This window comes from Procambarus clarkii, chromosome 22, assembly GCF_040958095.1.
Source record: "Procambarus clarkii isolate CNS0578487 chromosome 22, FALCON_Pclarkii_2.0, whole genome shotgun sequence".
In the NCBI taxonomy this organism is placed as follows: Eukaryota; Metazoa; Arthropoda; class Malacostraca; order Decapoda; family Cambaridae; genus Procambarus; species Procambarus clarkii.
Genome location: NC_091171.1, coordinates 14,282,948 through 14,297,608, shown reverse-complemented (window position 1 = coordinate 14,297,608; position 14,661 = coordinate 14,282,948). Strand labels below are relative to the sequence as shown.

Genomic DNA, 14,661 nt, shown 5'->3' with positions numbered 1-14,661 from the left:
CGCGGCACTCGTGAAAAAAAAAGCTCCTTCTGCGTGCGGCGTTCTGGGCGCTCAAGCGTAAACACAAAAAAACCAGCGTTGAATGTAATGAAACGCCATTTTCTGGGTGAGTCCCGGAGGCTCCCCGGAGCTATCCCAGGCTGATATGCTAATGTCAGACTTTGGCATCAGTCATGTGTATGGAGTTCTTAGGCCTACCGGGGACCACGGCCAGAACCGGGCCCCCTCAGAGAGGCAAGGGGAGCAATGGCCTATAGAAGCCCCCGTGTAGTTGGAAGCATTCTATGTCTGCCATCGACCGGAACAGGCACCCAGAAAGGTAAGCGCCCCAAAACAAACCCCTATTCTGGTTAAAATTGCTACCTAAAACCGAACTAGTGGATAGAACTCCCCAACCGAAAACAAGCAAACTAGTGTGACGTCACACACTGCCGCGCCGCTGTCTGCGCAGCTCCCCCCTCCCCGGGAGGGGGAAGGGGGAGCCCCAGACCCCCCGCGCCGGCTACCCACACCTCAGTTCTTGAGGCTGGATGTCAAAAACGCGAAAAACCGCCGACCGGAGGGAGGGAGGGATGCCGGGGAGCCTCCGGGACTCACCCAGAAAATGGCGTTTCATTACATTCAACGCTGGATTTCTGGGGGGAGCCCCGTCGGCTCCCCGGAGCTAACTACCCACAGACAGAAAAAGAGGGACTTACCCGGGAGGCGGTCGTCGCTCACCCCTCAACTCGAAGCCGAGACAACTGGCTGCAACCGCCGACCCAAAGCAACACAGGCCCGACGAGGCCCAGGGACATTCACAAGGTAACGAGCAGCCAGGACCCTGTTCGACCGCCAAAATCCCCGCGCCCGAATATCAGACCAAGACATATTCCCAAAGACGGCAGCAAGAGCCGCGAACTTACGAACGTCATGGGCACGGGGATAGACCGCAGGCTGGCTGGACCTAATAACCCTGCGGACGACCTGAGAGACCCGAACCCGCGAACAGGGAAGAAGGGAAACCGGATCAACCCACAGCGCGTCCCCGGACACAGAAGCTGTGGCGCGCAAATAACGGCGAAGCGCCGCAACCGGACACAAAACATGATGCACCCCCGGCCTGACCAACCAAGCATCAACCACCCATGGACCCCTCCGGAACGCAGCAGTCTCATTCTTCGCCAGAAAAGAAGGAGACGGCTGCAAACGAACAAAACTATCACCACGACCAAAAGAGCAGAAACCCCTGCGCCGGAGGAGAGCATGAAGCTCCCCTACCCGACCCCCAGAGGCCAAAGCCAACAAGAAAAGTGCCTTGGAAAAACAATCCTGGACCGAAGGGGCCACAACGAAACGAGGAGATGAAAGGAAAGCGAGCACTCTGTCCAAAGACCAGGACGGCTCAGGCGACGCATGAGCAGGCCGGAGGTGAAACAATGCACGAGACAGCTTGCGAAACAGCGCAGACATAACATCGATACCGAAAGCAAGCTGAAGCGGCTCCGCCAGCGCCGCACGATACGAAGCGACAGTGTTAGGCATAAGATGACGGTCCTGAAACAACCACGAGAGGAAGGACAAGACCACCCGAACAGACAAGGAGCTAAGACGACGAAGACGCAAAAAGAAACGGAAGGACCGCCAGGAAACTTCATACTGCCGCCGAGAAGAAGCCCTCAGGTGGGACACCAACAAGGAGGCCACCTGATCACCATAGAGATGATGATAGACTCGAGTCAAAAAAACCATACGCGAAGACTCGAGGAGAAGATCGAACCAGCTACGTGACGTACCGGCCCGATCTGCTGAAAGAGGCGGAGCCGCGGGAAAACCCTCGGGTTCGGACACCGAGCAACCAGCGCCTGAAACCAAGGCTGGGCCGGCCACCAAGGGGCCAGAAGGACAACTCTCCCCCGGTAAGTCTCTAAGCGAGTCAGGACCTGGAGCAACAGCCGAACCGGGGGAAAGAGGTACAGGAACCCCCACCTCGACCAGTCGAGCCGAAAGGCATCGACCCCGACGGCCTCGCAATCGGGGAAGGGCGCCGTATAAACTGGAAGACGCCGCGACCACGCCGACGCGAAGAGGTCCACCTCGGGGCGCCCGAACGTCTGGCAAAGCCAACGGAAGGACTCGTCGTCGACCGTCCACTCCGTGGAGAGGGGAACGAAGCGAGACAGGGCGTCGGCCAAGACGTTGGACACGCCCCGTACGTGAACCGCCAGGAGAGCCAAACCCCGAGAACTCAGCAGACGAGTCACCCGAAGCGACCAACCCCAAAGAGACAAGGACCGCATCGAACCCCCGCGGTTCAGGCAATGAACCACCGGAGAGCAGTCCGAATGGAGCCGAATCGTCGATCCGCGGGCCACCCGAATCCTCCCCAGAGCAAACCACACTGCCGCGAACTCCCGCACCGTACTGTGAGCTCGACGGAAGGACGGATCCCAACGCCCCTGGCCGGCCTGGTGAGCACTGGTCACAAAACCCCAGCCGAGAGACGACGCATCCGTGCACACATCGAGCGAGGGCTCGGGTAGGCGCCAAGGCACTGAACCCCGAAAAACCCGAAGAGGAAGCCGGTGACGCAGCAACCGACGCAAGTCCCCCGGGAGTCGAACTCTGCGATCGCGAGAGAGGCGGAAGGGGGAACCCCGAAGGAACCAGAACAGCCGTCGAAGCCAAACCCGACCCGGCGGGTAGACCACCATCGCGAAGTTCAGGCTCCCGCACAGCCCCTCGAGCAACCGCCGGGTGACCCGAGGGCCCTCCAGAAACAGACGAAGGCGGGACCGCAGCCGCAGGAGAGACTCCGGAGGGAGAGACAAGGAGGCGGTTCGAGAGTCCCACACGAGACCCAGCCAAGTCCGAACCTGAGAGGGAACCAGATGGGACTTCCTCCAGTTCACCAAGAACCCGAACCCGGCGAGCTGGGAAAGAACCAAATCCCTGGCTAGCAAGCAAGCTGACTGGCTGGGAGCCCAAACCAGCCAGTCGTCGAGGTAGGCCAACACCCGAACACCTAGGAGACGCAAACGAGCCACCACAACCCGTGTAAGGCGTGTGAACACGCGAGGTGCCAGGTTCAACCCGAACGGGAGACAACGAAAGCGGTAACTCAGACGCCCCACTACAAAACCGAGCCAGTCCCTGAACCGCGGATGAATCGGGACATGCCAATAAGCGTCCCGGAGGTCCAGGGACACCATCCAAGCTCCCGGCTCCAAGAGGAGCCGAACCTGAGACAGCGTAGTCATCCGAAAGGAGGGGCAATGAACCCAGGGGTTCAGACGGGACAAGTCCAGAATGAACCGCAGGTCCGCGCAGTCCCGTTTTGGAACCGGAAACAGACGGGAAACCCATCTGAGGGACGACGTCGTTTCGACGACGCCCAAGCGTACCCACTCCAAGACGACTCGACAGAGCGCAGGGGAAGAAGCCTGCCCTGCCAGCCCCGACCCCCCAAAGGGGAGAGGGGCCACCCAACGCCACCGCAGGCCGCGAGACACGACCCGAAAGGCCCACGAATCGTGGGACCAGGCGCGGGCGAACAGCGCAAGCCGCCCCCCCATCGCCCCGTCAAAGGGGCAAACTGCGAAAGGGCCGGCGACCCTTACGAGACCCAGAACCCCGCACAGCGCGAACACCGCGCCGACCAGACGAGGGAGGGTCCGCAGGAGGAGCCAACCCCAAACCTGACACCAGAGGCCTACCACGACGAGAGGAACCCCGAGCCCTGGCACGACCTTTCCGGGAAGACCCACCCCGGGACCCCCGGAAAACCAACAAGTCCGACATCGGACGACAAGCCGCCGACGCAGCCTGAATAAACTGCGCCACAGCCGACTCCCCAAACAGGAGAGGACAAAAAGGTGAAGAACGCCTAAGAGCCAGAGCCCAAGCAGATTCCACGGAGGAACCCAGCACCGCCTGCCGACACGCGAGACGGGAAGCATAGAACAGGGAAACCGCATCCCGCAAAATCGGCGTGAACAGCTTCAACAAGGCAGCCAACGAACGCGCAGCCGAGGACAAGGTGCCGGACCCCGGGACTGACCCAAGCGTCCCCACATCCTCCACGAGCCCATCCGAAGACAGCTCCAGGAGGGAAAAGAACCGCAAGGCCGAACACAAAAGGCCCCGAGCGCGCAAGTCCTCCGCCACGAGCACCGCCGAAAGGGAGGGAACCTGCACATGGAGCTGAATAACGCCCACATCGCGGGGAAGGGCAGGGGCAAACAAGCACTCATTCAGGTACTCAAGTTCACCCCCCAGGAAAACCTGAAGCACCGTGGAAGCTTCCCGCCACTCCAGCGTGCGGGAACGACAGAAAGAATGCCAGGAATCCAGACCAAACAAGGGGCAGTCTGCTAGCCAGGACGACTCCGGAACCTCGTAACGGAGCCAGAAAGGGAACGAAGTCTCAAACCTGAACGTGGACGGATCCATTTCCGAGGCATAATCCGGGTCACGCAGGAGGTAAGCTGCAAAGGCCGCTCGCACCACACCAGGTTGGATGCGATAAGCCGAAAACCTCCGGAAGGACGGAACCGACGTACCCGGGGGAACACGGAACCGTACCCGGGGAGGGGCCGACACCAAATCCAACTCGTACGCAGAGGGGGGGAAAGAAAACCCCACTCCTTGTAACAATAAGCCCCGCTCAGTGGGAAGAAAAACCCAGGCGGGGTCCAGCGGGGCCCAAGGCCCCCAAGTCAGCCCCTCCCCAGCCTCGAGGTCCGTCACCACAGGACCCGAGGCCGAGTCCTCTCCCCAAGCCCCGACCCCACAAGACAAGGACGGAGCAGCCGGAAAAGCTGGAGGAAGGGGGGCCCACTGGTCAGACCCTGAAGCTTCGGCCGGGAGACAAGACTCGAATGCCTCTGCCACCCCCCCGGAAGGGGCAACCCCCGAAGCTGCCCGAGTCTCGAGATCAAGTAACCCCTGCTCCGACCCCGAAACCCTCAGACGCTTCGGGGCCGGAAGCAGGGGCGGGGGACCAGAACGAACAGAAGGGGAAGGACGAGGAGGTGCGGACTGAACCAGGATCGAAGCGACCCCCACCCCCAAGTCCGGGTCTCGAAAAGCAAAGCGGGGCAGCCCCGGGGCATCCGGGGAAGCAACCAACCGAGCGCGTTGCAACAGACGAAACCTAGACTGCAACGCACGTGCCGCCTGTACCCGAATAGAATCATCAGAGGATTGGGTAAATTGAGTCACAAGCAAGCAGCAACACTCACAGGACTCAGGGTCGAAAGTATCACCGACCCAACAGGCAGCGTGGCAGAGGCAAAAACAATGAGGGTCACCCTGAGACAAGGGGACCGAGCAACCCTCAAACTCGCACACAGCGAGTGGGGACTCCGGGGTCACATCCATCGGACCCACGCGCCCCCTAGGGGATTCCCAGGGTCCTGAGCGTTTACTTTAAGAGGACTCGCGCTCAGGTAGTCCCAGGCAGGGTGCTGCAAACCGGCGCCCAAAACTACCAAGCAAACTTCTAAAGCTGAACCCCAGGGACGTGTACACTCACGGGGACCTAGCAGGGGGCGCCACCGAGGAGAACAGTGGAAGGGCAAAAACAAACTGAATAAAATGACAGAACCCCCCACCAGGCAAAAACAAAAAGAAAAACAAAACCCCGCAAGAGGACAGCGAACCCCAAGGAACAGAGCCGGCCGCGATGTCGGGAATTACAAGCTGAGCAGCACCCTGCGCCCCTACCAGTGCAAACTGCCTCTTACCTGCCGGTAACAAGGGAGAACAGAACACCCAAGAGCCCAACAGGCGCCCGAAAAACCGAAAGGTAAAACGGACCAGCAGAGGCAGACCCCGAGGAGCCTGTGGAAGGTGGCCCCAAGCCCCAAGGGCAGTACTTACAGGGCACCTAGGGAAGGCAGCCCTAGGCGCATGCAGCCCGAGTACTGAAGATAACTCCTGGCTCTCGCACCCACAAAACTAACACCACACTCAAAGCACAGTGCAGTAGCGACACCGGAGCCAGAGCACACGACCATCGCCTATAGCATCAGCCTCAAGAACTGAGGTGTGGGTAGCCGGCGCGGGGGGTCTGGGGCTCCCCCTTCCCCCTCCCGGGGAGGGGGGAGCTGCGCAGACAGCGGCGCGGCAGTGTGTGACGTCACACTAGTTTGCTTGTTTTCGGTTGGGGAGTTCTATCCACTAGTTCGGTTTTAGGTAGCAATTTTAACCAGAATAGGGGTTTGTTTTGGGGCGCTTACCTTTCTGGGTGCCTGTTCCGGTCGATGGCAGACATAGAATGCTTCCAACTACACGGGGGCTTCTATAGGCCATTGCTCCCCTTGCCTCTCTGAGGGGGCCCGGTTCTGGCCGTGGTCCCCGGTAGGCCTAAGAACTCCATACACATGACTGATGCCAAAGTCTGACATTAGCATATCAGCCTGGGATAGCTCCGGGGAGCCGACGGGGCTCCCCCCAGAAAAGTGTATAATCTTTTCACGCTCCTAACATCAATTCTCGAGCTACATTTTTCATTTTGGTATCAATGCGTTGGCAATAAAATTCTCTACAAGATCATATGCATAAAATGTCACCAAAGCATTTGCTATCCCACCACGAAATAAATAAACACGAAGATGACTCGCCGTGACACCCAAACAGGAAGTAAATGTTCATACTCTTTCGTTTGTTGCCAGCCTCACAGTCATCCTACAGTGCTTATTTTGATATCACTGAACTCGCAATAAAATTCCCCACCCAGACATATGCCTATCAATGTCTAATTATGTTCCGCACGAGTGTGGGAACTGGGCGAAGCGTTAGCCGTGATTTCAGCAGCGACGACACTGTTGTGATGCAGCGCTTTGAAAGTTTATACTTATTTCACTGTCCTGACATTATTTCTCGAGCTACGTATTTCATTTTTATAGCAATGTGTTCGCAATAGAAAGTTCTATAAGAACATGGGTAGAATTGGCCAACAGAGCGTCAAATAAATTTGCGGCGAATAAAATCTTATGCGTGTTTGTACCCGTGAGCGTAAAAAGTTTTTACTTTGCTCATGTTTTTCAAGTTTATACTTGTTTCACACCATTTTTTTTTTTTTTGTATAGTGTTCGGAATAAAATTCTCTACACAGACATATGCATATAAATGTAGAATCATGATCGCGGCCAACACAAGAGTGTGTGGAGTGGGCGATTACCCTCGTTGTGTCACCAACTCAATAGTCTCTCCTCTAAGTTACAATACATTGCCGTTTTCTCAAATAGGCACTGTGCCTATTAGAGAAAACGAAAATTTAATGGCAAACATATTCATACAAACCCCAAGTCGATCGAGTAGTAAATACCCACTATAACACGGTCCGTAAATTTACGTCGTGATCCGACAAGCGCTTATCTAAACCGCCCGTAAATCCAAGTGAAGTTCTCAGAAAAGTGTTAAGATTGCAGATACCCAAATGTCAAGTTGGCACAGGCTCTTACTGCTTAGCATGGTAAGCCTAAAAATCATAACCAGTTGGGTTATTTTCTCCTGCGTTATTTCTATAGTGCATTATCATGAAGCTACAGTATTGAAACAAGATACTTTAGGATTAGGTAAAATTGGATGACTGATGGCGCTGAATGAAAAACCCAGCGATGAATGTAATGAAATGCCTCTTTTTGTTAAGACCCCAGTGGCTGCCTGAAGAGATTGCTCCATTCTAATGGGTCACATCAGTTGCAGGAGCTCTTGTTTGTTCTACCAGGGACCAGAGCCAAAATCTGGTGCTCCTTACGAAGGTGCAGGAAGCATGTGATAATTTGCCAACCCACCAGGAAAAGCATCCAAAAAGCCAGCAAAGCTTTACAGATAGAACCTTAATAAAGGTTCAAGAAATCTCTACAAAGATCTGCAGAAAATGAAGCCTTGGAACTGGCAAACAACAACAATTCTGCCAACAAATAAAACAAAACCAAGATTCGCTGAAAACCAGCCTGAACCCATTAGTACTGTACTGTTAGCCGCTATCAGGCAGTCTGGCACTGGCCCATTGCCAGCTCCCATGATCAGTTCTGGTAATGAACAATCAACAATGAGCTAATGAACCTGGAGGGAATTGGAGAGCCACTGGCATTCTACCAGAAAGGGGCACTTAATTTCATTCAACACTGGGTTTCTGGGGGGAGCCTCCCACAGTGGCTCTGTGAAGCTAACCAACCACAGTGAATGAAAACACAGAAATTACCAGGGAGGAATAGTGGATGGCACTTAGATGAAGGAAGAAACCCAGGCTCAGAAATACAGCCCAAGGTCACATATGACCAACTGGGACCAGGAGTGTTAAACAAATACTAGGCCACTAGAACCCTGTTAGATGGCCCAAAACCCCCCCCAAGCCCAAATATCAGCCCAGGACATGTTGAAAAAACCGCTGCCAAAGTGAGGTAGTACTGTACTTATAAACATCATGGGCCAGAGGGTTGATTGCGAGCTGGTTAAACTTAATGACACAGGATGACCTGGGAAATGCTAGTTATGGGACAGGGGACCAAGGAAACAGGATAAACCAACAATGTGTCAACCTGAGTAGATCCAGTAGCCCACAGGTAGTAGTGAGGAGCTGTCACCAGACACTACAGATGATGAACCTCCATCCAAATCAACCAAACGTCAATCACCATAGGACCCTTCTGGAAGCAAGCCAACTTATTATTCATTATTGGAGCTGGAGGCGAGAGCCAACAAAAACACTGCCTTAACCCATGTAATGCACACACACCTATTTAATATGACAATCCTGTGGTGAGCATAAATTTATATACCACAATTTAGTTTTTTCTAATACAGTGACACCTCGACTTACGACGACCTTTGTTAAGACGGCCGACGTGGACGAAGCACCCCCCCCCCCCCCCCCCCCCCCCCGTGAGACGGTGTGAGACCCCCTTTTAAATCTGCCCAGCTGACGGAGTTCCCGGAGGTTGTGAGAGAAGAGTTGCCGACGATCTCCAGATCACTTATTCTTTATATCCATTCCTGTATCATTATTACTTGTATAGCAAATATCACATATTTTACTAATGTGTTTAAGTGCGCCTCCATATTATCTCTATGAGCATACACGAGGGATATTATAGCCCCACCTAGTGAACAGTGAGTTTTATATAGAAGTTTCTTTGTGGCTGGTGGGTGGTAGAGCAACACGGACCTTTATGAAAGTGTACCTTAGGCTGGCAGTCCTGTATAAACGCTGTAAGAGTAACAACACTATGGCAACAGGCAACATAGTGTATACCCACTGAACTGCACTCCTGGGGTGCAGATATATTAATCCAGCTGGCGACCTTGTTATAGACAGAGAAACGCAGGTCAGAAAGGAATTCCTGCAACCTTTTGATATGGCAGGCAAGATTCAAGAAGTGTTGTTTAAGGTAAGCCCAAATCTTTCTTCACTCCTCCGTGGGTCAAAGCCGGAACTGATGATAGCAGTTTCCCGTGGTTAGCTGAAGGGCTCCCAGGGTGAATCAGTGGTACCCAGGTGGTGGGAGCAAAGGCCTACGGTGGTGGGCATTACATGATCCTCTCTTTTGGGACCAAGTGACTCAGGTGAGTCACGTGAGTAAGAGTGACAGTATTCTGTCTCCTGAGCCCTTAGCAGCCCCCTTGCTAGCAGAGCCCCAGTTCACAGCCCCCATAACAGGAGCCACCTGAGATAGCTGTAGGGACCAACCAGGGTTCCTTCCAGAAAATCAAATAACGTGTCACTGCACCTCTACTCCTTTAACCCTTAACATGCTCGGGGTTTAATATCCTGCCATCCCCACAGGCGCATGTCATTTTGAAAAAAAAAAAAAATTATTTTTTCTTTCTAACCTGTTAATTTGTGTTCACTGATCACGGGAAAAATAATAAAAAAAATCGTAAGTGGCATATATTGCCCGCTATAGGGCTGGGAAGTCTGGCAAATTATAGGCGCTGACTCAGCGTGCGTCCCAGGCGGTCTGTTGCTCGCAAGCTGTCAGGTCAGAGTTGCCACAAAGAGATAATTACCGAATTATTTCAATGTCTCTGATTGATTTTTCATACTTTTTTTGCTGTAATATTATTCAATAGTGTGTAGTTTGATATATTTATATAATAAAATGAGTGGATCGTTGGTGTACTCAAAAATATGGTGTGCATATTGTTGATTCAATTATGTTCATCAATCAGTGAACAAATACTTTGTCGGTTATTACACTATAAGCACAGGTTATATATAAGTATTTGCATGTTTTGTTCACTATAACGAACCACTAAGTAGCTATTATGAGTCAAAAAGTAATGAGGAGTGACCGCCGTGTACCAGCCAGCCACTCCCACCCTCCCTCCAGTCATCTAACTCACCCTCATTCTCCTCCCACAATAATGTTTTTGCTCTAATTCACTATATACAGACGTTATATATAAGTATCTACATGTTTTGTTCACCATAACTGTACATCAAAGCTTGTATGGTGAGTAAAGGCACAGAGATGTGGCTACATAAAGAATATTGTGCAAGGAGCCTATGCTATGCTTTCTAACTTCAGAATTGCATTTAAATACATGGATGGCGATATACTAAAAAAATTGTTCATGACTTTTGTTAGGCCAAAGCTAGAATATGCAGCTGTTGTATGGTGCCCATATCTTAAGAAGCACATCAACAAACTGGAAAAGGTGCAAAGACATGCTACTAAGTGGCTCCCAGAACTGAAGGGTAAGAGCTACGAGGAGAGGTTAGAAGCATTAAACATGCTGAAACTAGAAGACAGAAGAAAAAGAGGTGATATGATCACTACATACAAAATAGTAACAGGAATTGATAAAATCGACAGGGAAGATTTCCTGAGACCTGGCACTTCAAGAACAAGAGGTCATAGATTTAAACTAGCTAAACACAGATGCCGAAGAAATATAAGAAAATTCACCTTCGCAAATAGAGTGGTAGACGGTTGGAACAAGTTAAGTGAGAAGGTGGTGGAGGCCAAGGCCGTCAGTAGTTTCAAAGCGTTATATGACAAAGAGTGCTGGGAAGACGGGACACCACGAGCGTAGCTCTCATCCTGTAACTACACTTAGGTAATTACACTTAGGTAATTACTCACACAGTCAGCTGATCGGCGGCCGCCCTCAAGGCCAGACGCACTAATATTTCTCCTCCAACAATACTGTGTGGTGTTATTACGCTATATACACACATTATATATAAATATCTACTTGTTTTATTCATCATACTTGTACAAATAAACTGGTATGGTGCCCAAAGACCATCGTGGTAACCAGTAAACAACACCGTCGTCTGCACGGTGGCGTCGTGCAGACGACGCCACCGCCCTCACCAAAATGGCGGCTCCAAACCTTCTCTTTCTGTTTATACCCTCTATACGCACGTTATATATAAGTATCTACATTTGTGTTCACCATAGCGAACCACTAAGCTGGTATGGTGAGTGCAGTCAATAAAAGGTGGCCACACACAGTCAAAAGACATCGCCACCACCCTCCCTCCCACAGCATTACACCTTCCATGGCGCACAGCTCTAAATATCACCACAATCCTGCTATTATCAGAACCCTGGTCAGTTTTATCACAGTCAGGTGTCTTCTGTAATAATATCATCGCTACATAATAGCATGAACAAGTATAATTTGGCATTTTTAGGCGATGCTGTGGTCAAAAGCTGAACAACAGTGCTGTTAGCTCATGCTGCGTGCGTCAGGCTTGGTTGCTCACTCAATACTGAAGCCAATAACACCCGGGAGTTTGGCCCACGATTTTTTTTAAAAATGGCGTCTGTTTACAAGAGCCCTGATGAAGGTGTGGTGAACCCCGTGTATCCGCGGGCTGTTTAAATCTTGCGTAGTACTCCAACACATCATATGACGTGATGCGCAGTTTACTGGAACAACGTCCAGCATGTCATATGACGTGATGCGCACTTTGAGGGTTAACCACTGTGATGCGCCGAGTTTATTGTGACATTCCCCCGTGCACATGAAATCAAGTGTTCCAAAAAAATTCTGTTTTGTTTGTAAAATGATAAATTCCCTTCCCTGATCATGTCTATGTAAAAATAAATACCAAATTCCACTTACTTTGACTGTCGGAACGTGGACAAGGTGCGCTATGACGTCGTCACGGGCTGGTCACCTGTGCGTGAAGCTCCCAGAGGCAGTCACGCGGGCCATTAAAGCATCGCGAGTTGCCACAAATATATTTTCAATTATTTGTTCTATGCATTTCCAATGCAGTTTTATTTGTATTTTTATCGTATATGATGCATATTTGTGTTCTTTACAATATGCATACAGTAGAACATTCATAATGTTCCATGGCACTGTGATACATGTGTCAGTAATGAGTCCACAATAAATGTTTAGTCTCAATATTATTTGTTAAAAATTCACAAAAATTACAATACTGTATGTACAATTTCACACACACTATTTGCACAGTAACACACTGTATTACACACTCAGCACTTCGGAAGTGAGTAATAATCAACGAATTAGTCCATGGTACACAGCGCGACTTCGCTCTTGTTACACCAGGTACAGATAGATTTTTGCTTCCTGTTTCTTCGTTCTGTGTGCTTGCAAATAACGTACTCATGTACACCCTTGGCTTTGGTACTTGTAGATGGTATGTAGCCAAGCTGGTAAAGCATAAGGTAGTCTTGAAAAGATTATAGGAAAAGATCAATTAGTAAGGTAGTCTTGAAAAGATCGCTTTGTAAGGTCCCACACTGGAAGAGATTCAGTCATTCTCAAGGAGTATCAAGTCAATCTGGAAGAGATTCAGGCATTCTCAAAGAGTGTACTCAATGTGAAAGAGATTCGGGCATTCTGGAGGAGATTCAGCTATTGTTGAAAATATCTATCGAAAACACCACCATGTAAGCCACTAACACTGTTCATTTATGCTACTTGTATCAGATGCATCATCATTGAACCCAGAAAACAATTCATCTATGTATCATCTATATAAATTGGAGATAGCATATGTAGGCAAGGGTGGCGCTCAGAGCTACAACTGGATACACTCGTTGTATCGTCTTCATCGGTGCAGTATCACTTACATCCGACCTTTGTGTTAGGTCCTTATTGCGCCTAGCTTCACCAATATCATGACCCTTATGTTCTTCAAACAATAAGGTCTGAATTTCACCGACAGAACACGATCTTTCAACAACGCGTCAGACAGGTGTTTGGGAGCCAGAGGCGCCACCTATGGTTGTTCACTCAATACTAACCCAGTCAGCAGCCCTAGGGCATTCTGGGAATTTTTCCCAAGATGACTGCCTCTCAATGAAGGTCCTCAATGTCCATTTCATTCACAACCTACCGCGCACACATTTTGAATGGGTACCAAATATTCAAAAGGTGTTTTCTCAGTTGGCTCAGTTTCCAACCGACCAAGTTTTCTCAGTTGGCGCAGCACAGTGGTTAACCCCAAATACAGTAGTTAATTATAAATACATTACACACACACACACACCAGAGCAAAATAATTACAAACCAAAGAAAAAGAATTTCAAAATATAACTGATATACAGTACAGTGAATTAACTGTTTACCTTTCCTTGAAGAATTCCGCCAGTTCTTTACTAGCAGTCTGACCCTGTTTCATATTCTGGTACAAAACATTCCACCCATTGTGCTCCTCCCCCTGAAAAATAATAGCTATATTAAATACTGTACACAAAAATAAAAATGTAGAATTTCAGCTTCCTGATGAGATGATTAGAATTTTTATCCACATTCATAAAGGATGACAAAGTTACACAAATGAAGTTAAACAATAACACACCAAAGCATTTAAACAAAGTTGGTCAAGACTTGAAATGAAGCCAAAAAATCCAGCATTGAATTTAATAAAACATCTCTTGTTGGTAGGTCTTTGGTGGCTCCTTGTGTTTGCTGCCAGACCAGCTCCACCAAATTCAACCCATGCTAAGCCCTTATGCCTGAAACGGTAATTGTGCTAGTGGCTTTACAAAAACGTAAAACTTCAAGTTTCTGTACCCTAATAAACCTAATGTACCTTCTTGTATATAAATAAATAAAATAAATAAATAAATAAATAAATACACAAACCTACCAGGGACCAGAGGCCAAAATCTAGCTCCATCTAGAGGGGTGAAGAAGAAGGGGGATTGAACAAAGTTCCAAGACTCATGAACCATTTGGTGGTGGAAACAATTCTCACTTTAGTTACTCCTGTGCATCATCAGGAGGCTGTGCACCTTCCTACTAAATCACCAACCTTGAATCCCCCCTAGTCATTTAGCCAGGAAATCGGCAAACGAAGACCCCGACTTGAAGGGAGGGTCCCAAGAAGCTACAAACCAAAGATCCACCAGAAAGAGGCATTTCATTACATTTAATGCTGGTTTTTTGGGAGGGTTCCATGGCAGCACCTTGGTGCAATGTCACCACAGAAAACAAACAAAAAGGGAGCTCACAGTGGCTGAGGAGAGCTGCACAATGTAACTCCGTGTTAAGCAGTCCCTGTGGCACAGTGGTAAGACACTCGCCCGGATCTTCGCAACCACTTTGCCCTGGGTTCATATCCTGACCAGGAAGGATTGACCAGGTGCCAATCCTTAACTGTAGCCTCAGTTCACCTGGCAGTGAATGGGTACCGGGTTGTTAAACACTTTGGCAGGTTGTATTCCGGGGAAAAAT

At 50.1% G+C, this 14,661-nt stretch overlaps 1 protein-coding gene across 12 annotated transcripts in view; it reads right to left on the bottom strand.

The window, feature by feature from the left end:
- Positions 1–14,661, bottom strand: part of LOC123757546 (F-BAR domain only protein 2) — a 375,820-nt gene that overhangs the window by 349,889 nt on the left and 11,270 nt on the right. For all 12 annotated transcript variants that reach the window (XR_011229389.1, XR_011229388.1, XR_011229387.1 and 9 more), the window contains exon 2: positions 13,551–13,642. Coding sequence is in view for 9 of the 12 variants with exons in the window: in XM_069329477.1 (XP_069185578.1) it covers positions 13,551–13,642 (92 nt within the window). In the remaining 3 variants the exon portion in view is untranslated. The remainder of the gene's footprint in view (positions 1–13,550; positions 13,643–14,661) is intronic.